The sequence below is a fragment of the Pleurodeles waltl genome, chromosome 3_1, assembly GCF_031143425.1.
Source record: "Pleurodeles waltl isolate 20211129_DDA chromosome 3_1, aPleWal1.hap1.20221129, whole genome shotgun sequence".
Classification (NCBI taxonomy): Eukaryota; Metazoa; Chordata; class Amphibia; order Caudata; family Salamandridae; genus Pleurodeles; species Pleurodeles waltl.
In genome coordinates, this window is record NC_090440.1 from 1,398,678,305 (window position 1) to 1,398,706,211 (window position 27,907).

The 27,907-nt window shown below is 43.8% G+C and overlaps 1 protein-coding gene across 3 annotated transcripts in view; it reads right to left on the minus strand.

Moving 5' to 3' along the window:
• LOC138285238 (NXPE family member 4-like) overlaps positions 1 to 27,907 on the minus strand; it is a 116,768-nt gene that overhangs the window by 22,884 nt on the left and 65,977 nt on the right. For all 3 annotated transcript variants that reach the window (XM_069224932.1, XM_069224933.1, XM_069224931.1), the window contains 3 exons: positions 3,734 to 3,839; positions 1,878 to 2,617; positions 980 to 1,041 (listed from right to left, as the gene is read on the minus strand). In XM_069224932.1, coding sequence (XP_069081033.1) covers positions 980 to 1,041; positions 1,878 to 2,617; positions 3,734 to 3,839 — 908 coding nt within the window. The remainder of the gene's footprint in view (positions 1 to 979; positions 1,042 to 1,877; positions 2,618 to 3,733; positions 3,840 to 27,907) is intronic.

The following is a 27,907-nucleotide window of genomic DNA, read 5'->3' on the forward strand; positions in this document are numbered from 1 at the left end:
CTAAAGTAGACCACCCTGCCCCAGGCTTTAGTGGTCAGCAGTTGCTGCTCGCCAAGGGGACGGGCGGCACACGTAAGGGGGGGTGTATGGAGTAAGTCAAATTACTATAGAAAAACGTCCTTTTTTTAAAAAAAAACAACACTTACCACCACTCCCGCAGCCGTGCCACTCCTCTGCTCTCCGTCTGGCTGCAGGCAACAGCTCCTAGGCTGCCCTGCGGCCAATGCTGGCGCTGCTCAGAGCAGCGTCAGGATTGGCTGGGAGTGCCCAGCCAGGGCACTCTCAGGCAGACTGGGAGTCTGTGCAGGCTCTCTCCAGCCGAGCAACTGCTGAGCACTCCCTCTCATTGCTAGTCACCCATGTGGCCCGACCCCCTTTTTTCCAAAACAATAATAAACACAGTTTATTATCGTTTTGGGGGAAAAGGTTTGCAGCTGCAGCTGCTGGCGGAGGGGGGGGGGGGGGGGGGGGGGGGGGGGGGGGCAACACTCCTCAGCACTTATGGAGGAGCCGACCCTGGTCGTCAGAAGAAAATGGGAATGACACAATAACAACAACGAGTAAACAAGGCTAGCTGAAATCCTTCATAAGTAATATATATCTCATTTTAGGAAAACCAAAATATATTGGCTAACGCTATAGCTAAAAACATGGATACGAAGAAGAAAGTCCGCCCACTAGTTTACAAGAGAAATTACCCAGGAGGAAAACCTGGACAGACAGGGAGCCTCTGTATTTTTTTTATTATTAGTGTCGACCCGACATCGGGTTACATCATTTTAAGTCATGGAATAATGCTGTATTGATTGGGAACAGGAAAGGACCATAAAAATCTATATCATATAGGGCATGGAACCAGATAGTACCTGATCGCTAAGGTAACTACAAAGGAGTTGCCTGGGGCACACTGAGGGCTGGAAAATAGTCTCAATGAGTACAAAAGGGGCAAATAAAACATTAAAAGTAGACAAGTACTCACTACGACAGTTAACCACACCGAGGAGGCTGAATGCATTTGGAACTTCAACACCGATGTTAGATCTGCAAATTAACATACACAATTCTGAAATTATCATAGTCAATCAAAGCAAAAATTAGAAACGAAAGATTTGTACGCATTTGTTAACCATGAGCATCAATCATGTCTTGAATGAAACCTTTTACCGGGTGCCATTTGAGCATATCTCAGCAATACCCTAAGGGTTTACACCGTCTGAAATTACATCCGAGCAGAACCTTCAGTTCCTTGTTCTTTGGAGTTGCCAGAAGTGTTTTACTAATCAGAATAGCTAATAACTTAGAAGTCAAGAACCCAACTCTTAATCTGCATTTTAACAAAAGAGACGTTTCTAACGCAGCTGGATAAAATGTACTAAAAATGCAGCAATTAGTTTCGGTGAACAGTCAGTGGAAGGCATTTGTGAAGGTTGACTGGTCACCTTTCAGCTGTTAATTGCTGTATTTGGGAGTTGAATCAGTACTAATAAGGTCAAATATTTGCCCAGACAGTGTTAGCATATGCAAAAATAGCAACATTATGAAGTACTACTGTCACTAAATGTGTCCACTGCCCAATATAAGGTGCCTTTCTTACCACATAATTTGGTCATCCCCTACCACATCATTCCATTGGCTCTGCCTATAATGCACACCTATCTGACACTAAACCTCTGATAAAGTCTCAATTACATTTTGCTGCCACACTGTTTACGTATTTGGAAGGTCAATAAATAACTCGCCAGGCTAGTAAAAGCCCTGAAGACCATAAAATGCTATAGTGTCTGACTTCCCCGGTAGCCATATGTGCTTTCACATTACACCAGGTGTGGATTTCCTTCTAGGAGGTTAAAGATTACCAACTTTATGAACATTTTTACCTGTTTATGGCGAGTTTCTCGACTTCACTGAGGTATGAGTGGTTAGTGTTTCGGGAATTCAAGTGTGTTAAAGATTCACAAGGAAGAGCAGGAGGTCTGAGGCAGTAAAAAAATTCCCCGTCTCTCTGGTCACCGTAGCTGCAGAGTTCGTCTTTCGTGTCGAGCTGAAATCCGCATTTTTTGTCCACCTCCTCGGTGGCGCTGGTAAATTTCCCCGTGAAAAGGACGTTTTCGTAGCCTTCGTTTCTTGCTCTCCACAAAGCGGAGACCACTTCGCTCGGGTGCATTAGCAGCACAGAAACCCGAACAGTGCCCTCCCAGGACAAAGTGAAATTTGCGAGGTATGTGCCATTCCCAAAGTCAACAATGGAACCCGAAGCACTCGCGTTAAGGTCAGGGGAATGTATTCGTGCCCTTAAGTAGTCCCCTCCGTAGGTCTTCCTCTTGCCCCTGTAATCGTACATGTCAAGTCGAACGTGCAGCAGCTCCCCGACGCAGTACTTTTGTTTGGGGTGCACTAACGTGGCTGTGCTTTTCTCGCCGGAAGTGGTGGTTTCAATTCTGGTGAAACTCACCTTTGGTATAGTTGTGTCAATGTCGTTGAGAATTTCGTTGATTTCTAATTCTTTCTCCTTAGTGCTGCGATCTGTGGTGGCGTCTTCATAACTTGGTTGCATTAAATGCAGGTATGTGTGGGACTTCGGAGTGGAGATTTGAAGCAGAGTCTTAATACTGGGAAGCTGATGCAGAAAGAAAAAAAAGTACATAAAGACTTTGTATGCTTTAGCTCAACAGCTCTAACTTAAATTGCACATCAGTCACATCCCTCCCCAGATCACAAATGTGGAGGCAGCTGCAAACTGGAGTTAATGCGCCAAACAAACTGGCAAAAAACAGTTACTTCTGTGGACATTCTTATGCCTTGGCTAGCCATAGGTCACAAGTTCACTGTCTTAGCTCTAAAGCTGCAACTCATTGGCAGAAAGACAAAGGAGGCTCTATCAGGTCTTGTGTTGGTTGTGTTTTTTGGAGGTGGTCTAGCAGTTTGTTCTGGACCATCCATTTTGCACCGAAGTCAAGAGTGATGTGCATATGAATGGTACCTGTCTGTAATGGAACGCAAACTAAAAAGGGATGGAATGAAATGTTTTCAGTGTAATTACCAGTGGCCGAAAATAAGTCAAGCATTCCATCCAACACACCACCTTGCTGTGTGCTGTCTAAGATCACCAGGCCACAGACAACTGCTTATGGAGGTCTTTCAGCTCCTCGTGGATGGGAAGAAGAATATTGCTGCATCAGTGATACTGAAGGATCAGAATGTGGTAATGACCAAGCTCTCATGAAAGGTAGCAGTCACACAGCTAATTGGGTGGATGGCACTCGCAATGCTCTCGTTCTAACCAAGATTAAAACTGGGGAAGAATCAAGTGTGACTCCATAAATGGCAAGAAGAGAAAATTAACAGAAACACTAAGACACAAGTAGAGCAGAAGGTGTACCACCCAGTTACAGTGGTGGTGGCTACAAGGGGTGGAGCACTAAACTAACTGACTGGTGCAAAACTGGGAGATCAACATACACATACGTCTTGTATGGCAAAATATGATGATGTATTCTTTAGATATGATTTATTTGTAAATTATGGTTTGAGTAATACACAATCAAACACGTTTCCAAAAAAGACCTCATATGGGACTAAGAAAATGAAACAGGAAGGAATAAACATTATAGTTGGAGAGACTGCAGAAAAGATAAAAAGAGCTAGCAGTTTCATAAGGAAAAAGTAAAGGTCAGAAAGCTGAATCGACGTCCATGTTAGCCCCAGTAGATAAACCTCGAAGTGTATTTTGTACCTGCTTGGGTCTCCTCAACAGCAAACAGAGCAGCAGAAAGAATGCAACAAACAGAAGACACTTGTAAATAAACTTCTTTGAGATCTGCAAAGCCATGTCGGATTCCCTGCGAAGACAGGAAAGGAGTTATAAATAGCTCAACATTCATTTTCACATTATGAAGCCAGACTAGTGACAGCTGGTGTAAATGACTGTCACCAGCTATGCCTAATAAGGGAATGACAGTCCCTTCTAAGTGTTTGCAAATACAAACATTCTTTAGTTATTATTATTATTATTTTATTGTAGTGTTTAAAAAAAGTGCAAAGAGGTCAGTACGATCTATGTGTAAAAAGAAAGAGAATAAGGAAATTGTGTTTTATTGCTTGGTCTTAGTGTTTCTCTTGCTGTGTCTTTCTTTAGAGCTCTTTTCTCTAAATTGTTACAGTGTGCAAGTGTTGTGTGTGGCTAGAGTATTGAGGGTGAACGTCAAATGCAAATGCTGAGGTGATACCATCTGCTCATGGTGGAGCATCTGCACCTCTCCACTGGTGAATAAAGAAACCACAATGAAACACTGACAATACTGCCTTTTATGTGCACGTGAAAACACCACAAAAGATGAGAGTTAGAAAGAATATTTGAGCAGGGGAAAGCAAACATGCTTTATGTAATTTGCATTGTACAAGTCCTGGAAAAAAAGCGTGGAGCTTATTAGCCATTTGCAGGGTCGTCACAGAAGTGATATATATCTTTTTTAATTGAGTCAGAAAAAAACACAATAAAACAGACACCAGAGCATCCATAGCATAAGGAACAATGAAAACATCCAAATGAAGGGGATACATCATAATGAAACAATAAGTCGATTCCAGATTGCTGGTTCAGCGGTGTCAGTTACCAATTAACCATTAGCAAGCACAGATAAACATGCTCAGCCTGATTGTAAACAATTACCCAATAAGCCCCCAACATAAAAATTATCCTTGCAGTATGGATCCCAACTAAAACCAGCCCAAATGCGTTCCAATCTCCTAATAAAGCACCGCTCCCTAGATTTAGGCAGAGCTTGTTCCCACTCATATAAATTGCAGATAGTGACCCACCACTCCATTACCCTGGGGTGAGTTGGAGACACCCAGGCTCGAGCAACACAAAGCCTCGCTGATACCACCAGTATAGATAGCAGCTTTGTCAGATCACTATTAGAAACTGCACAGTAACCCAACAGTATTTCCTTGGGAGTAAATAGTATATTACAGCTCAGATAGACAGATAGCAGGCAGGTCATTCCTACCCAAAATTCTTGTACACCAGGGCAGCTGACAAACATATGCAAGATATCGGCTGCGAAACAACCACATTTAGGGAATTTCGTCTTCTCATCCTAATACTGCACGCCCCACTAGACAGTTCTATGGTGGGTATAATATAGCATGCAAATAGTCCTAAATTGCTGCAGTTTGAGACTTACTGAATAAAGCGAATCATCAATGGCCTCAAAGGCGCTAAGAAATTCAGAGGGGACGATCTTCACCGAAAACACCTTACTCCACTTAGCAGCGAGAACGGAACTATCATCAGCCATAACTGCTCATAAAATGCACTAACAAGTGATTTCTTGGATGCTCTACAGGGAGTGCAGAATTATTAGGCAAATTAGTATTTTGACCACATCATCCTCTTTATGCATGTTGTCTTACTCCAAGCTGTATAGGCTCGAAAGCCTACTACCAATTAAGCATATTAGGTGATGTGACTCTCTGTAATGAGAAGGGGTGTGGTCTAATGACATCAACACCCTATATCAGGTGTGCATAATTATTAGGCAACTTCCTTTCCTTTGGCAAAATGGGTCAAAAGAAGGACTTGACAGGCTCAGAAAAGTCACAAATAGTGAGATATCTTGCAGAGGGATGCAGCACTCTTAAAATTGCAAAGCTTCTGAAGCGTGATCATCGAACAATCAAGCGTTTCATTCAAAATAGTCAACAGGGTCGCAAGAAGTGTGTGGAAAAACCAAGGCGCAAAATAACTGCCCATGAACTGAGAAAAGTCAAGCGTGCAGCTGCCACGATGCCACTTGCCACCAGTTTGGCCATATTTCAGAGCTGCAACATCACTGGAGTGCCCAAAAGCACAAGGTGTGCAATACTCAGAGACATGGCCAAGGTAAGAAAGGCTGAAAGACGACCACCACTGAACAAGACACACAAGCTGAAACGTCAAGACTGGGCCAAGAAATATCTCAAGACTGATTTTTCTAAGGTTTTATGGACTGATGAAATGAGAGTGAGTCTTGATGGGCCAGATGGATGGGCCCGTGGCTGGATTGGTAAAGGGCAGAGAGCTCCAGTCCGACTCAGACGCCAGCAAGGTGGAGGTGGAGTACTGGTTTGGGCTGGTATCATCAAAGATGAGCTTGTGGGGCCTTTTCGGGTTGAGGATGGAGTCAAGCTCAACTCCCAGTCCTACTGCCAGTTCCTGGAAGACACCTTCTTCAAGCAGTGGTACAGGAAGAAGTCTGCATCCTTCAAGAAAAACATGATTTTCATGCAGGACAATGCTCCATCACACGCGTCCAAGTACTCCACAGCGTGGCTGGCAAGAAAGGGTATAAAAGAAGGAAATCTAATGACATTGCCTCCTTGTTCACCTGATCTGAACCCCATTGAGAACCTGTGGTCCATCATCAAATGTGAGATTTACAAGGAGGGAAAACAGTACACCTCTCTGAGCAGTGTCTGGGAGGCTATGGTTGCTGCTGCACGCAATGTTGATGGTGAACAGATCAAAACACTGACAGAATCCATCGATGGCAGGCTTTTGAGTGTCCTTGCAAAGAAAGGTGGCTATATTGGTCACTGATTTGTTTTTGTATGTCAGAAATGTATATTTGTGAATGTTGAGATGTTATATTGGTTTCACTGGTAATAATAAATAATTGAAATGGGTATATATTTTTTTTTGTTGAGTTGCCTAATAATTATGCACAGTAATAGTCACCTGCACACACAGATATCCCCCTAACATAGCTAAAACTAAAAACAAACTAAAAACTACTTCCAAAAATATTCAGCTTTGATATTAATGAGTTTTTTGGGTTCATTGAGAACATGGTTGTTGTTCAATAATAAAATTAATCCTCAAAAATACAACTTGCCTAATAATTCTGCACTCCCTGTATGTAGACAAGACAGTACATCAGATCGAGCCAAAGCATTTATAAGCTTGCACCCTGTTATGAAAAAATCCCTGATCTGTGTATTTGAAAACAAATGGTGAGGGAGATCAAAAGACTTTTGGAACCCTGCAAAGGTTAAATCCATTAAGGTCTTAGAGCTGCCCTGCAGTCTCCACCCCATAATGTGACCAGGCTGTACTAGCTTAGTCATGAAAAATAGGAGAGAGCACAAGGGAGTATCTGGGTGATTTAACAGAAACAAGTAAACTGAAGAAATCTCCCGTCAAATGCAAACAGTATCACAAATAAACATAAAACTGACCCGTTTGAAGTATTTAGGATCCCCCAAATCGGTAAAGAAACACACAACAATCAGACCCAAAAGCAAGCCTATAGTAAAAGATAGATGGATCTGCGTCACTATGTAGGATTTGGAGTCGGCGCACAAACGCTGCCCAAAAATAAAGTTTAAAGTAAGGTAAATGTAATCCACCCCGTCCATATGGAAACGTAATAAAACGCATGGCGCACCTAGTCTGCCAGTATCCCCATATAAATCTACCGATGACCCCCTTCCAGCCGTCTAAAAAATGAATCTAGAACCCAGTGGGTACAAAAACTTTGGCAATACATTCATCTTGATGATATTACATCGGTCAATAATACTAATTAGGAGTTTATTCCAAACTCGTAATTTCTGAATAACTGAGGTAAACGGGCCTCAAAGTTCAACTGCACAATTTTACCAACCTCCAAACCTAACTGAACCCCAAGATACGTAACTATTGGACTGACACCTTAATTCAGATTTTCAGGCTTAAAATTTAGCAGTACCTGGGTGTTTGCTAAATGTAACTTGTAATCAGAAAATACCCCAAACCTCTCAGCCTAGCCACTAGTAAGATGAAGAGCAGCTGCCGGATTGGACAAACAGATAGCAACATCATCAGCATATGCAATTATTTTAAGTTCACCCTCACTAAAAACCATAGGCTGAATCCGCTGATTTCGATCTAATGCTTGCTAATAAGGCTCAATGTATAATGCAAATAAAAGAGGCAATAGAGGGCAACCTTGACAAGTACCACAATGGATCTGAAAAGGTATAGACAATAAACCACATGAGTTATTGAGCCGTCTGGGTCTTGTACAGTGACTGCATCCACTTACAAAAACGATCACCAATACCAAAGATGGACATTGTAGCCCAAAGACAATCCCATAGACCTCAATCGAATGCCTTTTCTGCATCTAGAAGGAACATACCCCTCTTTCAACTGGACTTTCCAGCTACATTAAATGCAGCAATCGCACTATTAACATGACACACAGTTTCCCGCCCTGGTATAAAACCATGCTGTTGATAAGCGATATTGGGCGATATGACCCAGGTACTTCCAAAGGTTTACCGTTTTTTAAAGACTTAAGAACACAATAATGTTTGTCATATCCTCAGAATGGGACTTCGCCACCAGCATCAATATACCGAAAGACACTGTGAAAGGGACGGATAATGATGTCTATTAGAAATGGGGTTTCTGGTTGGCTAAGGTATGCACCTAAGCCAGGCAGAACCCAACCCACTCTAGTCAGTGAGAGGGAGTTAAACACCCAAGATAACCCCTGCTCACCCCCTTGGTAGCTTGGCACAAGCAGTTAGGCCTATCCCAGAGGCAAAGTGTAAAGCGTTTGCACAACACACAGAACACACGTAATGCTCTATCCCCACCACAAAGGGAACATGTAGGAAAGTACCATCTTTCTTGGCATGTTACCCCCAATTTCTACCTGTTTGTCAGTATGTTTTGCCTGTTTTGCTTGTCTCACTTGGATCCTGCTGGTCAGGACCCCAGTGCTCATAGTTTGTGGCCTAATGTGTGTGTTGTCAGTAGTGCTTAACTGTGTCACTGAAGTTCTGCTAACCAGAACTGCTTCATCCTCTGACCGTTGGATCAACTGCACCTGCTCCAGGAACCACTGTAACTGCAAACAAAGTATCCAAGAAGGCTACTGTGACTCTGCAACTTCAACTCCAGCCAGCAACTGCAACAGTTTCCATGGTGTGCACACTCTGAGGACTCCTTGTCTTCACCCTGCGCCAGAAGGACCAAAGAAATCTCCAGTGGAGTGACAGAGTCACTTCCATGCTCCAGCAGGCACTTTCTAAGATGACGACCGGTTCTCTGGGACTCCTCTCCTGATGACGAGTGTGCTCCCTGGAACACAGGTGGTGGGCCCCTTCAACCCAGACTGTCCTAAGGTCCAGCTGTCCAAATTTGTCAGAGGTAAGAGCTTGCCTTCCTGGTTTGCGCTAGGTACCCGTGTGCACCACGTCATCTCTAGCTCCTGAGGCCTCTGTGCACTATTTGCAAGAATCCTTTGTGCACAGTGTGGCCCAGGTCCCTAGCACTCCATCCTGCGAAGCTCAACTCGCTGAGTTGTTCTCCGGTAGCGTGGGACCTTCTTTTGTAGTGCTGCAGCAACCGCAATTTGCACCTTCTTTGTCCGCGTGTCCCGGGACTCCCGTGGGTGCTGCCTGGTCATCTGTGGGTTCCCTCCAGTGTTGGGAGCCCACTCTGCCTCCTCAGTCTGAGATTAGGCCCCCAGGTCCCTCCTGGGTCCAGGCAGCGACATTTTGATAAAAACCGTGACACTGCTTGAACCAAGGCTTGTTGGACGAATCCAGCGCTGCAACTCGCTTGCATTCAACATCTCGATGTGGGACATCCTTTGCATCACGCAGGAACCCGCAGCCATCTTCTTTGGTGCTCTTCTGCAGACTTCTTCCAACCGGAGAATCCGCTTTTGCACCATCTTCTAGGTGGGCAGGGGCTCCTGTCCTTCCTGGAATCTTCTGCGACTTCTGGACTTGGTCTCCTCTCTTCACAGGTCTTCAGATCCAGGAAACCACCATTTGTTGCTTGCAGTCTTGCTTGGTTCTTGCAATAACTCTTATCACAGCTTGTAGTTTGTCCCGACGAAACTTGCAGTACTTTACTCCTACTTTCCTGGGCTCTAGGGTGGGGTATTTTACTCACCTTTGTGGTTTTCTTACATTCCCAGCACCCCTCTACACACTATACATGCCTAGGGGGGAATTCGTGATTCACATTCCACTTTCTTAGTATATGGTTTGTGTTGCCCCTAGGCCTATTGCAATCTATTGTATTTTCTACTATTTGCACTATTCTATGACTGTTTACTTACCTGATTTTAGTTACTAGTGTATATATTGTGTATAATACTTACCTCCAGAATGAGTATTGCCTCTAAGATTTGGCCTTGTGTCACTAAAATAAAGTACTGTTATTTTTGGTAACACTGAGTATTGTCTTTTATTGTGTATAAGTACTGTGTGACTATAGTGGTATTGCAAGAGCTTTTCATGTCTCCTAGTTCAGCCTTGACCGCTCTGCTACAGCTATCCCTAGACAGCCTAAGCTGCTAGACACTGCCTACATTTCACTGATAAGGGATAACTGGACCTGGTATAAGGTGTAAGTACCTTAGGTACCCACTACAAACAAGGCCAGCCTCCTACACCATCTCTTTGGACTCATAACAGACATATAAGTTATATCATAAAAGCGGTTAAAGGGTCAAAGGTGAGCAGTTGCCTCCAGAATTAGGAACAAACTGTGTTAACACTGTAGGTGGATAAGAGACCGTGGGCCTGATTTTAACCTTGGCGGACGGCGGAGGCCGTCCGCCAAGGTTCCGCCGCCAAATGACCGCACCGCGGTCACAAGACCGCGGCGGCCATTCTAACATTTCCTCTGGGCCGGCGGGCGCTCTCCAAAAGAGCGCCCGCCGGCCCAGAGGAAATGCCCCTGCAACGAGGACGCCGGCTCAGAATTGAGCCGGCGTAGTTGCAGGGGTGCGACGGGTGCTCCGCCGCCATGAAGGATTCCCCCGAGCAGCGGTAAGTCGGCGGGAGCCCGCCGACTTGCCGCTTCTGACCGCGGCTGAACCGCCGCGGTCAGAATGCTCGTGGGAGCACCGCCAGCCTGTTGGCGGTGCTCCCGTGGTCGGTGGCCCTGGCGGCCACCGGCCGCCAGGGTCAGAATGACCCCCCGTATAATGTTTCCATGTGAAACACTCCCAACCATGGTGGAGGTACACCACAATGTGAAACTGTTACCCAGTTCACAATAAAAGCGAGGTACAACTCAACCTTCGCTTAGCGGGTCGAGCGGTACCTCTGTAAAACAAAACGTAAGGGATTCTGTGCACCCGCGACTTGTACCCTGGTCCTTTGCTCTTCTCCTGCGTTTGTTGATATTAGCTTAGAGCCCAATTCACAAATATGTTTTCATGAGTAAGTGTAACTCTGTGCTTACTCCAGAATACTCCTGACTTACGTCTGAATTTCCAGTGGCGAGTCACACATAGTCACAGAAGCAGGCTTCCAAATTTCGGCAAGCTACTATGATTTTTGCTTTTGGTTTAGGTGGAAAAAACATTTGCTGCAGTATTTTCCTGGTGCTGTTTTGCCTCCTCATTCCAACTTCAGTACCTAGGAATGAGGGAATGTGGTAATACTGCATGTTTTTCCCAGTTCTGAGCTGCAAAACATGTACTGTGGGGTAGTTTCATACAAATATTTATACAGAAAAAAGTGCAGTTTACATGGGAAAATAGCACTAAGAACAAAAACAAACCCTAAATTAAGGTTCTAAATTATAGAAGAGCAGAGAACTCTGGGACAAAATATTTTGCAAAACAAATACTAAAGAGAAATGTTTACATCTGTCTGGCATCCTTTTTAGGTCTTGCTTACAGTTAGCAGCTGTCAAAAAGTCCTGTGGAGGACGATACCAAAACTTCCAATGGGCTTTAGGCTAGCCCTTTGCTTAGCACTTGTTAAAATGTTCTTGCTTCTTATTCAATGGATATCCTTCTTCTTGTGTTTGACCCTGTGGCATAGACTATTTAAGATCCGTTTGATTCAATAACTTGTATGCCTTCCACTGCTCACATTCAGGAGACTACTATTTTCTCTCTCTTTGGATGCATGTGTTTTCCTTCCTCTTCTCCCCCATACCCATACCCTTTACCCCAGCCTCGGCAATTGCTTTTTCTACCCTCTCTAGCTTTTTTATTTTTTTTGCTTGTTATTTTCCTCCCTGATTCAAGATACTCTTTTGCTCCCCTGCTTGCTCCCCATTGCCACCCACACACATCAACTCTACCTTCAAGTGTTCCTCTGTTGCTTCCCTACACTTCTGTCCCTCTCATCATGCTCTTGCAAAATCAAACAAAGAAAGTTTCTTTTAAAATGTTTTTGGAGGGTCAGGCTTCTCTAATTTGCTGCCACGCTGCTCATTTCTTACAATATGCTTCTGTATATATTCAAATTATGAGTTTACTTTTAAATACTGCTCTAAGTTTTGCATTTGCCATCTTGGAAAGCTGGATGTATTGCCTGTGTCCTTACACTACTCAGTTTTCAGGCACTACTTTTTGTGTAAGTACACCAAGAAAATGCATGTGTTTTCCAACCGTCTCCATGGTACATCTCACCCCCCATTTAGCCACACTCCTGTGATTCTCTCTTACCTGAGTGTTTCTCCTGCACTCCTCTGCATTAGTTTCTCACTCCTATGCTTCTCCTGCCAGCTCCACATTGCTCTCTTTAGCCCGTTTGATCGATTGACTTCTGCCCTTGGAACATTCCAATTTTGTAGCAAGATTGTCCTGGGCCCTAATACAAGCAAGACCCCACTCGCCAGTTATGGAGGTAAAAAAGCAGCTCTAACAGGAGATTCAGGGGGCCCTCAGATCCATAAGCCCCAGTTCCACTGCAACAGATGCACCACTGAAAGCTACGTCCCTTGAACCGTTGTGTATGCTGAAATAGCAATTAAATGAATCTTAAGTAATGCATAACATAATCTGGAATCTAGTAAACAAAAACGGTATTGTACAAACACTTGCATTTTTAGGTTACATGACATTTTTGTTTGTAACATCAACTACTGCAGGTTTTCTTCATATAAATATGGTAAGTGCATGTAGTTCGTCTCCTTGCTTTCTTTTAGGCAGCCATACAACTAGCAGGCAAGTGTTAGTGATCACCGTCTAGGAACCCAGAAGGCAAGCAGCCAAGTTCAGACTCAAGGGTTTTGAGTGCAAAACTCTGCCATTATCATTTAGTAGTGTGGAAATAAATATACTGATATCTCAGAGTGAGTCTGTTGCCACATTTCAAGAGATGGGCATACCATGGCTGCCATGCCTACTGTGGCACTACTGGGATTAAAGTAATCATTGAGGTTATGTACTTGTGAGTGACTGATTGTGTAAGGAATCAGATTGTTGGTTGACTGGGGTGTGAGCTCTGGTCAAGCAGGAACCACAATCCTTGTCAGGGTGAGGCACACGCCAAGTTAAAATTAACCTTTGCTCATCGCTCTGGTAGCTTGGCACAGAACAGTCATGATTAACTCAGAGGCAATGGTAAAGTATTTGTGCAACACTTAAAAGAGTAATAAAGTGAACAACAACAGAAAAAAGGATACCACACCAAGTTAGAAAAATAGAACTGTTTTGATTAAATAAAACAAGGCCAAAACAACACAAATCCAATCAGTAAAAAGTAAGACATGCAATTTGAAAGATTTTGGGGAAAATAGGGCCAAAATGCACAAAGCGCCAACTGTGCACATCTGGCCTGCCAGACCCAGACAATTGAGTTCAGGCTGACCAGGATGGAGTGCGGGTCAGCCTGAGGGGCCCAGTTTGGAACACTGAACAAAGAACCTTAAATCTTGGTTTCTGGAGCGTTGCAAGAATCTGCATCAACGTTTCTTCAAGCAGTGAAGGAGACAAGTTGGTTCTGAGGTGCAGCGAGGCAGAAATGCAAGGCCCTGTGTTGTTGTCAAGGATCCCATCAACAAGAGCTTGCAATGAGAAGTCCAGCATCTAGAATGGGGGTGCGTTGGTTCTGATGAGCTGCAAGGCTGCATTGTAGAGTCCAGTGTTGTTTGTCGAGGCTGCCATAGAAGAGAGATGTGAGAGCCTGCGCAGAGGGTGCATCATGCATGAGTCAGCTCTGCTGGCTCCACAGAGGCTGGTAGAGCACCTTACATCAACTTCCCAGGACCGTGGTAGCACCACTTGGCAGGGTATTCTGACAGATGGCAGAGTCCAGGTGCAATGGTTTTGGAAGCCTGTTGTGTCCCTGAGGCTTCAGTTCAGGAGGCCAGCCAACTAGCCCTTGGAGTCACTCTGGGGTTGTGGGTTCAAGAGATGCAGTTCCAGTCTTTCTTACCCAGGCAAGAGGGTAGGTCAGCACAGCAGGGCAGCAGTCCATCAGAGCAGCAACCCAGCAGAGTTGAAGTCCTTTCAGCAGCATAGCAGTCCTTCTTCCTGGCAGAGTATCCATGCGTACATAAGTGTACTGAAGAGTTGGTGCCTGAGGTTCAGTATGTATACCCAGTTGTGCCTTTGAAGTGGGGAGAAACTTCTAGAGGCAGGTCCTTGAAGTGCACAGGTGCTCTGCCTTCCTGGCCATGGCTCCAGATTAACTACAGGGCGTATGGAGCCCTTTGTGTAGAGGCAGGGCACAGCCTTTTTAAGTGTAAGTGGGCTCAGCTCCTTCCTCCTGTCCTGCCAGTTATGGTTCACTCAGGCACACCTAGGCTCCCTAATGTGTTTGGATGCCTAGGAAGGATACACAAAGCCCAACTGTCACCCACACCCCATCATATGGCCCAGTGACAGGCTGCAGGCACCAAACTGCTAAAGCAGACAGAAAAATGCCAACTTTCTAAAAGGGGCATTTTCAAAATTGTAATTTACAATTGACTTCACTATAAGTTAGGATTGTTCATTACATTTCCAAATATGCCATACACGGGCTGGTTACCTTTTCCCATTTGGAAAGTACGGTTTCTTAAATGTAATAAGCTATCTCCAATAGGAGAGGTACGCCCTGCAGTAGTGAAAAATGAGTTTAAGAGTTGTTCACTACTAGAACATCTAAAACATAAAAGTACGTGTCCTACTTTTTAGATACATTGTGCCCTGCCCTCTGTGCTTTCCTGGGCTTACCTGAGGGGTGACTTGATTTTTAAAAAGGAATGTTTGGGCCTGACAAAAGTTTCATTTTGCCCAGCTGAAATTGCAGTTTAAAACTGCACACAGACTGCAGCGGCAGGCCTGAGCATTGGGTAAAGTGCTACTTAAGTGGGTGGCACAATCCGTGCTGCAGGCCCACTAGTACCATTTAATTTACAGGCCCTGGGGCACAGGTAGAGACACTTTACTAGGGACTTTCACGTACATTAAATATATTCCAATTGCATTTAAATCAATCCTACTATAATTTAAGGAGAGAGTACAAGCACGTTAGCACTCGTTAGCAATGGTAAAGTGCTCAGAGTCAACAAAACAGGAGGTCTGAAGGTTAGAGGGAAGACCATACCAAGGATGCCAGGTCTAACAGATGGTAAACGTGGCATCGGTCAATGTATACAAACGTGTCCAGTCTTTGATTAGGCATTCCCCTTTGTGGATGTGGGAACGTGGACACAAAGTTAAGAATTTTTCAGTTACTTTTAATGAAAACAAGCAGATAGGAGGTGTTCCCCACATTGTAAAAATTTTCTACATCACTGTTCGATCCAACTCCCAATCGTAAGATATTTGCTTTGTTCTTCTTAATGTATATGTCATGATGTTTTCTTCAGGCAAATATTGTGTCACATATTATACATTGTTGGAATCACCCAGTTCCAAGCCTTTCGAGCTAACCTGGACAGACAGTAGGTATAATTTTATCATTGGCTGCTGCTTCTTTTGGGCGTGGGGATTCTGTCTTTGTATTTTATGAATTATTGCACCAAGTACTGTATTGCCACTATAATTTTAAAAGTAGCATTTTTAAAATTAGTGTTAAAGTTGGCAATACCATATCACAATTCAATAGTGACTAGGTGTGGTTCTTTGAACCATGCATTTGCAAGAGCCAGGCAGCCAGGCACTGTTTAATAAGCATGTGTGCAAGTGTGCAAGTGTGCATATGCTTGTCTGCTGTGAGGCTAGGGGCTTACCTGCTTGCAGTCCAGACCTGCCATTCTGGTGGGTCTTCACCCCTCTAATGACACACAGAAGTGTGATTTTAAAAGGTAGCCCCGGGTGCTTTTGGGCTCAAGCCCTTTCCTTCCCGGTGCTGCATGCCAATCATCGCTGCCTCTGACATCGGAGTCACGTGCAGTTAACTCTGCCTCACTGCGCATGATCCAGCACATGATGTGAGCACCAGGCCCTCACTCATGCACCCTGCCAATAGGTAAGCACTTTTTTCTTTAACATATGGTAGCGTTAAGTTCATTAAATGATTATATTGCTGCTATTGCTAGAGTAACAATTTAATGCACTAAGTATGGTAAGGAAATAATGTATTTCTTTTACATGCCAAAGCATTTACGTTTAGTGCTTTAAATTATTACACTGCTGCCACTAGCAGCACAACAAGTTAATGCACTAAAATGAAATGCTTCGGCATGTTAAAGACATACTGCATTTCTTTACTATGCTGAAGCGTTAGTTTAGTGCATTAGACTGTGGCCCAAATTTATACTTTTTGACGCAAACCAGTGCCGGCGCTGGTTTGTGTTAAAAAATTTACTGCTGGCTAATGCCATTCCTATGCGCCAGGCGGGCGCCTTATTTAAGGAATGACGTTAGCCGGCACTGCGGGCTGGTCAGAGTAAAAAAAATAAAAAAAAAAAAAGACTCAAACCAGGCACAGCAGGCGTAGGGAAAAATGGGGGTTGAGCGTCAAAAAAATGGTGCACCCCCCCCATTAAATAGCAAAGATAGGAGTCATGCCCCCTTGCCCAATGGCCATGTCCAGGGGACACTGTGGGTACAGTGGCATGTAGGGGGGCCCATGTTAGGCCCCCCCCATGCCACTTTAAAAAAATAAAAAGATTATACTTACCGCAACTTACCTGTACCTACCTGGGATGGGTCCCCCCCATCCATGGGTGTCCTCCAGGGGTGAGCGAGGGTGGCAGGGGGTGTCCCTTGGGGCAGAGGAGGGCACCTGCAGACTGCTTCCATGGTCAGAGACATGGAAGTGGGCCCACATGTCCCTTAACGCCTGCCCTCACCCAGGTGTTAAAAAAACAGCGCACATCAGGCTGTGCGCCGTTTTTTAAGGCCCGCCCCTCCTATGCGTCAAAATGACAGGGGCGTATAAATAAGGCGCACATGCCTTAAAGTCATTTTTTCGACGGGAACGCCTACCTTGCATGTCATTAACACAAGGTGGTTTCCCGCATCCAGAAAATAACGCACACGGAGGGATTTTGATGTTCACGGGGTCAGGCATCATTATATAAATATGGGGCAAAGTTTGCGCTGAATGTGCGTCAAAAGTTTTGACGCACATTTGGCCCAAACAGAGTATAAATATGCCCCTGTATACTTCAACAAATAGCGTTTATTAGAAGTCGTAGGCTGTAAACGTGAACCAGTTTTGCTCCTTAACCCATCAAGCTGATGACGATGCCATTAAAAGGAAAGACAAGTTATTTATCATGTGCACCATACATGTGGCGTAGGTTGCAATGCTAGATGAGCAATACTATAGGCTATTAAAAAATGCAAGAGAGGTTTCAGCAGAGAACAAATCCTGAAGTATTTTAAGATGCTCTATAAGTCCCAGCTTCCACTTCCCACTTTACCAAATTGTGTGATCTAAGACAATTGCCTTTATTTCACTGTGCCTGTGTCCTTTATCATCACATATGGTGAAATAAGGTAACTGCCTAGGATCACACAGCATGATGATAAAGGACAAAGAAGCACAGTGAAATAAAGCAATTGCCTAGGATTAGACAATTTGGTCAAGTGGGGAGAATGGGACTGATCCCAGGTTTCTTGTTTTAGGCAGCACAATTCAGCTACTAGATGGATTTTTTTTAAACATAAAATATTGATGTCATAACGACAATGACAGTAAAAAACTAAGAGGAGGTAAGTTTTAGTGCACCTTATATGTGACCTAGGTTGTTATCATAGATGGGACAAAATTGTAGTCTACTGAAGTATCTACATAAAAGGATTTTGTTTACGACAAAGCTTCAATCACAGTATTTCAAGGTGCTCTCTACTGTGATGATAAAGGAAGAGGAGGCAACGTGATACAGGGCTATTTCATAGGATCACACAATTTGGTCAAGCAGGGAAGTTGAGATTTATCTGAGGTTTTCTGGTTTCGCATTGTGCAATGTAGCCATTAGATGGTTTTTCCTGTCTCCTTCCCTTTGACACTAAAGATGGTGATCCCAAGCCCTCTACCCTGGTGTCCACACCCTTGGGGGATTCAGACTTGATTGGCAAATCAGAAATTGTATGAAATATTTTATGAATTTTCCTTTAAAATGCTGTAAGAACTGTTATTTTGTAACCTTTAAAAGAAACTGTGCTGGAAAATGCATCATAGCACACTAAGGTATAAATATTCTCAGGAAGAGAACCTCCCAAAACTCCAGTGGAAAAGCCCACCTTGCTTGCTATGCTCACTCACCAAATTTAATTAATTTGCCGTACGCTCGCTGATTTCAAACTTTACCAGCCATTGAATTTTATCCCTTCAGGTTTGCCGAGGTAAAACATTACCACCATTCCCTATTCCTGGTTATGGAAGGCTTTAAAAGCTTGGAAGACTATTTTAAATTACAGATAGTCTGCATGACCAGAACAGGTGGTACTGACCAGACTAGCGAGAGAAAAGTCAGAAAGTCAAGCAAGCAGGAAGGCAATGGTGAGGAAGCAATGTTTGTGATTGACAACTAGCCTATAAAGAGACCATAGTGAATTATAAATCTTTGCTGTTTGCGGCTAAAGTGAACTTCGTTGCATCCCAGACACAACCATGACAAACCCTCTTGCATGATATTTTCAAGACACTTAACACTTATTGTTTCCTTCCTGTCAGAGTTCCAGCCCTTGTTTGACAATCCAGACCAGTCCCTTTGGTCAATGTTAATAAACATGTATAAAAACGCAGGGGGGAAGGACAATACATTTCCCTCTGCTCTGCAGCTGATGTCAAGGCTCAAGTCCACTTGTTTTCCGGCAAGAAGCATGACTGAGGCTAATGCAATCCCATTCATGCTTGAATCAGTACCCTTGGATGACCCATTTAGTGTCTTCTCTTATGGACCTTCTTTCAGACACTTGCTGACCACTTCATTGGATCTGGAATAACTTTACCATAAGGGCTAGTCCTTAATGGAATTAAAACAAGGACTGGCAAAGCCAATCCATCTGGCATTAGCTGCCAGCCTTTTGGATTTGTCAAGGATTGTTTTGTTTTGCCATGGTTTTTATTGGACATTGTTGTGGGAGCTGCTGGACTCTCACCAACTTAAAAAAATGGAAAAAACAAAACTTTTCGTCCCAAAAAAGTAGACATTTCTATAGTAGTCCCTTGGACTGAAGGTAACTAGTTTGTGTGAGAGTGTGCTCCTTGTCACTCACAGTGAAGTAAGCCAGTGACTGAAGAACAATGTGAGAAAATTTTACTGACACAACAGATGACCAATGGATGACGAGGGCTGGCTCAAAGCCCCTATAAGTAGGTGAATTTTATACATAGTGTTTAGTAAAATCAAAATGTTTTGGCTAATGCCAGGCCTAAAAATGCGTAATTACACCACTGCTCAAGAAACCGAGGATCAATGCTTATGAACTGAAAAACTACAGCTCTATGACACACTAGCCCACAGTGCCCAAAGGAGTGGAAAAGCATCTAAGAAGGTGGCTGGCTTGACATCTAGAAACTTAAGCTGCTCAATCATACATGCCAACATTTTAGAAGAGGAAAGTGTGAGGTTTAAAAAAAAAAAAGAATGGGGAGAATGCATTTCTCCCATTGACTTCTATTGAGGCCTGAATCAGGTTTATAATCATGTATGGGACTTGCGAGTGTGGTGCTGCAGGACCGGATATCAGAAATGCAAATATAGTTGAATGTTTTTTCTAACCTGTCAGGAGAAAGTGCTTTGGCAGGCAGAAAGAATGTGGCAAAAATGTTGTGCACTCGCCTGCAGCAGCAAGTTACTGGCAGTGCGTACTCGAGTCACATAAGACAAGTCCCTTTCGCAGAAGCCCAGAGAGGAATCAGGTTTTTGCATGCAAGAATCAGGAGGCGGGAGACCAGCCTTGAAATCGGTAGTCTCTAGTCTGAATTGGGAGGATTGGCATATATGCTCAATGAAGGGCTAGTGGAATGACTTTGGCTGCTAGCAGATGAAACAGATGCAAGACTTCAGTGGCACTCCACACAATCATTTTCCTCTTTCAGACTATCTCTGTGACAATTGTAGGGGAGGCTATGCTCTGTCATGGTTCTCTTCCTTGTTATCAAACTGGTAATATTGTCTTTCCCTCCACTACTCCTTCCTTTCTGAAGCTGAAGTGACAATACTGTGCGGACTGTCATAGGGAACTGACCTCTTGCCAATATTATTAAATCTCTACATTTAGCCGCTATGTGGCATTATCTGTTAATTTCCAGAAAACATATTGTCCTAAGTGGATAATACCCAGTTGCTGCTAAGATTTAACCAGGCCACTTCCAACTCCAAGGTCAGCAGCAGTACTATTTCTTGGGCGTGCAGAAAGGCGATATCCTGGAATTTTTTTAAACTGTATGGGGACCAAACAGAAATCTTGTGAACAGAAGTTGGTGCAAGGTGCTGGACACAAGAGGTGTGGTCCATTCAGATGAGCCATTTCCAAATACTGGGGACCAAAGGTAATAAGTTGGACATTTTTTGAGTCAGGTTTATCCTTCAGACCACAAATCCAAAAGGTCTAGTTTGTAGGCTTCACACAGTCAAAGGTGTTTAACAAGATCATAACTTTTCTCCCTTTGGTTAGGGCAGGTGGTCGGGCCTGTGTGTTATGCCACATAGGCTACTCCAGTACAGTGTATTGAGGGTTCTCAAAGCAGGATATCGAATCGTTCGGGCATACAGTCTTTATAATATGGCAGTCAGACCTGCAAGGGACCTCAAAGATTTGACCATGTGTCTCACCTTTGATGGCGTTTTAAAATCACTGAATCTTAAACAGATCATTGAACTAAAGTCCTTTTCTGATGCAGAGCCTTTTACAATACAGGTCAGGCACCCCTCAGATCAACCGGAACCTTACGTTCCAACTCATTGCTGGTTCTTGAAGTTCCCTGCTCCAATAGAGTACGTTAGAGGGCAACACCCTTCAAGTGCTTGACCCTATGCTTTTGGAATAATCCTGTCTTAAGACTTCAGACCGCAGACATAATAACTCCTACAAATATTCCCTGAATTCTTATCAGTTTTATAATGTGGCTCTGTATCTGCTCCTTTTTTTCCTCATGGTTCCTAGCGCCAAGATGTTTTCGTGGAAGTATGCTAAATAAAGAATAACAATAAGAATAACGTGTCACCCAACCCATGCTGAGTAAGAGGAATCCTTTGTTTTTGGCACAGTATGTAATATGAAAGTGCATTCCTTAATCAGACTGTCTTGTGTCCATCACTGTAATGAGTTCTCCACTATGAGAATGATAACCAGCAGATCCTTCCAGAAACCAAAATCTGCGACTATTTAATATTTGGTGCATAAGTCACATTTGTTGAAACATACGTAATCCAACGATGAATCAATGAATGATTAAATCATTAAATTATTCACACCAGGGCCAGCTTTTGGCATGGGTGACCCTGGTCCATGCTCAGGGCAACAATCTTCAGAGGGCCTGCAAACAGCAAGACCTTTCTTCTTTGCCTCCAGTCATTCCTGTAAAAGCATGTCTAATCGTTAATAGATCGAGCTTTGAGACCTGTTTATACTTTTGGACTCAAAGTACGCCCATTGCTTTTCAACTATTTGTTTCAGTGTCTTTTAAAAATCCTTGCTTCCAAGTGGTTAATCTGTCTTATTTGTCCCTCCTTTTTGTCAGTTATTCAATCCCTCAGAGAAGCGCCCCAGTACTTGTAGCCTTCCACTTGTGTGGATTTAGGCATATTCCTGCACACTCTGTTTTTTTATTTTTTGGTTCTGCATGTGTTTCGTGAAGATATTTTTTCCTTTTTTTGCTAGCTGTCTCTGGGGGCATGGAAAGGCTTTCCATTCGCACAGCTGCTCCCCCTGCCTTTTGATGAGGAGTGCGGAAATGATTGAAACCAGACCTTTAAATCTTGTTTATCTCCTTTGACACAGCCCACTCTTCGCTACACTTCCCTGGGGCAGAGAATGGCGCTAGCTCTGGTGTTGACATCCAGCCAAACAGCTTTCCTGCAGCTAACCTGTCTGGGCTCTCTGAGGTCGCTGGAGCTATTCTTTGTCTTGTTCCTGAGTTCTGTTAAAGCTACACTTGCTGCCTCACCCACATCTCCCTCCGGTCGCCTCAGCATCACTTCCCTCCTCTCTCTCTCTCCACACATCCAGGCAGCTGCTTCGGGTCACACTGACTCATCCAACTCAGGACTATTTGAACTGAAAAAAATTACAATACTATCATAGTAAAGTTATGACGTCAGAAAAAATAAACTATTTTTCAAATGATTTGCTTTGCAGTGAGGAATATTGTAGAAATAGAAAAAACTTGAGAATTAAAAACACTGGTACATACAGAAACAATATTACGAACCTTCCATAAATAAGAAAATTTAGTATGTGTGCACCCAGGTATCACAATTAACACACAATCTTTTTTTTTTGTAAAAGCATGCTTTATATCCAAGAAAGCATGACCATAGCTTACCAAATTAGGGGGGCTTTGGTGGATGAACACATGTCCATGGCTGTCCCCGGCCTGATGTTGCGCTCAGAGTCTCAGGTTCTTCTTGGTGCAGCAGTAAATGGTGTCGCTGCTGCTGAGCAACAAGTAACAGGAGCCGCATACAGGGCTATCTCAAAGCAGAGAGAAGCCACAACCTCGACTCTAACCCCTGGTTGCCACTGCGAGCTCAGGGTCAGGAGAGCAGATAGTGTAGTCGGAGGACCTGTGTACGCGGGACCTGCAGCACCTCGAGAGAAGGAGGCCGGTGGCAGAAGGTGACTTGGGATGGAGGAGTCAGTGTTGTTCTCCGGCCTGAGGAAGGCGGCTCAGCTTCTAGCTGCTGCATGTAGGATCCGCTTGCCTCCCTGTGGTCGAGTCTTTCCTTTGGGTCTTTTATTGTTGTCCGGGAGGAGGAGGAAAGCTTTACGTGTGATCAGCAGGGACATGAAGGTGGAGCAGAAACATGCCAGAATGAGTTTGCTTACTAACATTCCTGTCCTCCTTCCTCCAATACTTCTTGCTGCGCTTTGGAGTGAGGTTTTCTGGGAAAGGATGTGGTGCAGATGTGCACAGAAATTTTCTCTATGTGATGCAACAGTGCATCTACATTGAAAGCCAAGAGTAATGCTCAAATTATGAAGTTTTCTTTGCCACTGTGTCTATACGAACTGAAGTCTGTGTATGTAGTAGAGCAAGCCATACAGTACAAAAGAGAACATCTGCTTTGTTTTACCGCAGTTCATGTGTTGTTGCAGGCACAGTGCGGCATGGATGGTACACTGTGATAGACGGTAGTTCCTGCAGTATACTTTATCATACGTATAAAACTGTTAGAGGAATAGGTATACCACAATGGAGTACGTTGTTACAGGGCCACAGTAATCATGCAACATAAGCACATCTGCTGTGGTAGAGTATAGCAAAGGAACAGTAAATATTGTGGTTTGCAGGGCATAGTCACACAGAACAATAGATATAATCCCATAGGTTTCATTTCAGAATGACCGCATCCCAAGGTCACACTTTGCATAGTTAATACAGCCCAGTGTGAAAATACATAGCATTTCATAGTTCAGTGTGATAAAGTGCAGCATCACACAGTAGTTATAAGACAATCCTCAATGAACTGCAGTGTATGTGTAATAGATTACTGATTTGTTGTTATTGGTCTTAATCATTTAATGTATGCAGGACTGAAATACGTAAGTAAAATTACCTGCCAAGCTCATATTCATGCAAACGTTTTAAGACGTTTGTGATTCCTTCCAACCAATAGTCATGTGACAAAAAGCATCTGCTGCAGGGGGGTTTGGCCATGGTGAAAAGGAACTAAAGCAGAGGTCTTCAAGATAGGGAGTGGCGCGCCCAGGTAGGTCTGTGACTGTATACCCAGGTGGGTGTGAATGCCTCTGCATTTACTTGTACATGAAGTTAGTCTGTAAGCAAGTTTTCAGGCTGTCTTCATTTACATTTAATTGAAAAGTAAAAAATAAAGTGTGGGACTGTAATACTTAGGCCCATATTTATACTCTGTTTGCGCCATATTTATACTTTGACGCCCGACCCCGCAGATGTCAAAATCCTCTGCGTGCGTCATTTTTTGGGTGCGGGAAACCGCCTTGTGTTAATGACATGCAAGGTAGGCGTTCCCATCCAAAAATTGACTTTAAGGCCTGTGCGTCTTATTTATACTCCTGCGTCATTTTGACGCACAGGAGGGGATGGGCTTAAAAAAACAGCGCCCAGACGTTTTTTAATGCCTGGGTGAGGGCAGACGTTAAGGGACCTGTGGGCTCACTTCCATGGTCTCTGACCATGGAAGCAGTCCAGAGGTGCCCTTCTTTGCCCCCAGGGACACCCCACCCACCCCTGGAGGATACCCAGGTAAATACAGGTAAGTTGAGGTAAATATTCTTCTTATTTTTTTAAGTGGCATAGGGGGACCTAATGTGCCCCCCCCCCTACATGCCACTGTGCCCAATGACCATGCCCAGGGGACAGGAGTAATTTCAATGGGGGTTATGCGTCAAAAAATGGCGCAAGTCCGGTTGAGCCTTGATTTTTTCCTCAAATCTGACTTGCACCATTTTTTGACGCACAACCCCCATTTTCCCCTACGCTGCCTGGTTTGAGTCATTTTTTTTTTTACGCAGCGCCGGCTAACGTCAATCCTTAAATAAGGCGCCCGCATGGCACGTAGGAATGGCGTTAGCCGGCTGTAAATGTTTTGACGCAAGCCAGCGCTGGTTTGCATCAAAAAGTATAAATATGGGCCCTAGTTCTGTCGGGGCAATGTCAGTAAGTGTAGAGACAGGGCCAAAGATGTGGCTAAGAAAGCCAAAATATTCTACATTTTGTCGTTGTTTCCACCTTCGATTAACTGCTTTTGAGATAACAGGCACACACCTTAAATGACAAATGAATGCAGGTTTAACAAATGGATGGGAAATACTCTTTTGTCATGAAAGCTCACTTGGTTAATGTAAGCACTACAGATGTCTATGTATGTGACCAAAGAGACACACAATTAAATCCTGATTGGTGCAGCGAGGAGTGACTTGTTTACTTATACTGCTATGAGGTCCGAGCCTGTGACAGAAAGCACTGTGAATGTTACTATTTTAAAAATGTATTAATTGTATAACACAGTACAAAATAGGCTGCTGCAAAATGTAGTGTTTAAGATATAAAAAGGTGTTTTAAAAATATACACTTTAGTAATAAATAATCAGATTGTATCTAGTGTCCACTGAAAGGACATGCTAGAGAACTCCGCTGATACACCCATAATACTGTCTCTCCAAAAGACTCCATGAATTAAAGATAACACTGGCTCTAAAGCAGCCTTTATATTAGGTAATTAACCAGTTGCATATATTTACCTTTCTTTCAGGTAGCAGGCACCCTGGTGAGATGGCATGTTTCTTTGATAGCTCTCTACCCATCTCTCTGCCTCTCATCACAGGACCCCCTTCAATCTGCTCTAATACAAAAACTACGAAAAGAAGCATAGAGTCCTTTTCCTTGCTAGCTTTCGTGCCCAAGTAGGTCGCCCTTGCTGCATATGGAACAAGGTCCAAGCAACAGGGGGTGGTGGGATTGCTAGATATTGTTTTTTTTTTTTTAATAGCACAGAGCAGCAGAAAGCCTGCTGTGGGCATCAAGCCTAGGAATGATGGCTTTGAGGAATGGGCAGAGGAGACAGCGTGCTTTGAAGGGCTATAGGTATTTTGGTTCTGCAGAATTACAGCTTTTGACTATCTTTTATTTCTTGCATTCGGGGAAAAGTGCATACTTGCCGTGCCAGTATTGCTTTAGGTCATGGAGCAATGGCCCAATGGAGAGGAAAATCGAAGCAGAGGAGACACCTTGGATTGGGCATCAGAGAGATGGAAGTGACTGGGATTGCACAGACAGCCTGCTTCGCAAGACAGTAGATATCATTAGTGAAGCAGATGCAGTTGCACTGGGGCTCAGGTGTCTGAGAAGCCCACTGCATCACAATAATGAATCATTTTTCTTTAAAACTGGGTCATAGGGGCTCATTTCCTTTGCTAGCATTTTGGCACTTGGCAGCTTTGCCGTAAAAAGTAGAGCGCAAAATACGGGAACTCATTTCTTTTTGGTAAGGGAGAGACAGTCTGTTTCAAGATTGAAGTGATGGTAAGGCACTGTGTGAAAGGGGTGAAAAAAACCAGAAAGGAGATAGCCTGTATTGTAGGGCTGCAGTTGTCATTAGTGCAGCAGCTGCAAGTGCATTATGACCCAGGTGTGTAGGAGGCTCACAGCACCCCAATTATAAGAAGTAGTGTATAGGGTCAATTCTGTTTCTAGGTCAAAGCCTACCAGAGAGCACAGCTGTCTGGGTTGCTGAAGACATCTCAAAGACGTTCAGAAAGCTTCCCAGAGAATGCATTCTGCCCGTTGCTTACCGTTGACTTTTTGGTTTGTAACACATTTCCTCGCATTTTATTTGCTGACTCTATTTGTTTTAGGCTGTCCAGTATGAGTTTTTCCCTTCCCTTGCCCAAAACTTGTTTTTTAAACAGGACTTTAAATCTTATCATCGTGTCACATTTGCTGTGCTTTTATACACACAGGTCACATGTCAGACTTTCTTCTGAGGGAGGCTGGTGTTTACTCTTCTTTCTGTGACTTTAAAGTGAAAGCGTTTCAAGAAGAATGCAGATTACTCTCCCCATGGAGCTCACTTTGTCCCCTCCTATGCTCCAGTCTACAAGAATCTAACATAACCCTTAAAGGAGGCCTTCTGCGTCGGGTTGAGGTTCTTCTATCAAAGCCCTGTTGGCTTTTGCTCAATTTGACCCTTAGGTAATGTCTAGTGATCTTTCTGTTTACAATCAAGAGAGTCTGAGTACCAAATCCTTTGAATAATAACACACATTGACAAGCCAAAAGGTGTAGCCTACACAATTACACATAATGAGCAACAGCCTCAGTATGTGCAACACATGCAGTACCACCGTGCCATAAAAGCGTAGACAACACAGATTACTGCTTTCCTGGAAACTAGGAGCCAGAAGCATAAACATAGGGGCAGATTTAAGGAAAGTGGTGCTGCACTGAGTGCTGCCCCACTTTCCCTGCACCCCATAGCGCCACCCCAATACCGTCACCATGTGTGCACCGTATTTAAAATACGGCACACCATGGCGCAGGGTAGGGTGTAATAGAATCATTTTTCATGACGCTAATGATGTACTCTGCAGGAGTAGCGCCAAAATAGTGGCGATACTCCTGCAGAGTACATAGGGGCTCATTATAAATAAAGAAAGCCCCCTTTTTAAGACCTGCTCTGAGCAGGTGTTAAAAATGGTGTACGAAATGACTCAAAGAAATCTCTTAGATTTCCTTCCACCATTTTTTCGGCCCATATAATGGGGAAGGCACCCTTTGCATACATTATGCCTGACGCAGGCATAATGTAGCGCAAAGGGTTACGAAGTGGTGCAATGAATGCATATGGCGCTAGGATTTTGGCCTCAGGCCACATTAGCGTAAAAAGAAAATGTCGCTAATGTGGCGCAAGGTGGCGCTAGGGGCTTATAAATATGCCCCATAGTCTTTATGCTATTTGGTGGATGTGCGTGTTGTCAACAATGAAATAGGTGAACATGTTCCACTGAAACAAACAACGGCCTACCACCAAGGCCAGCTTTTGCATTGCTGGTGTCTGGAGTGAGACTCCTCATCATTTCAC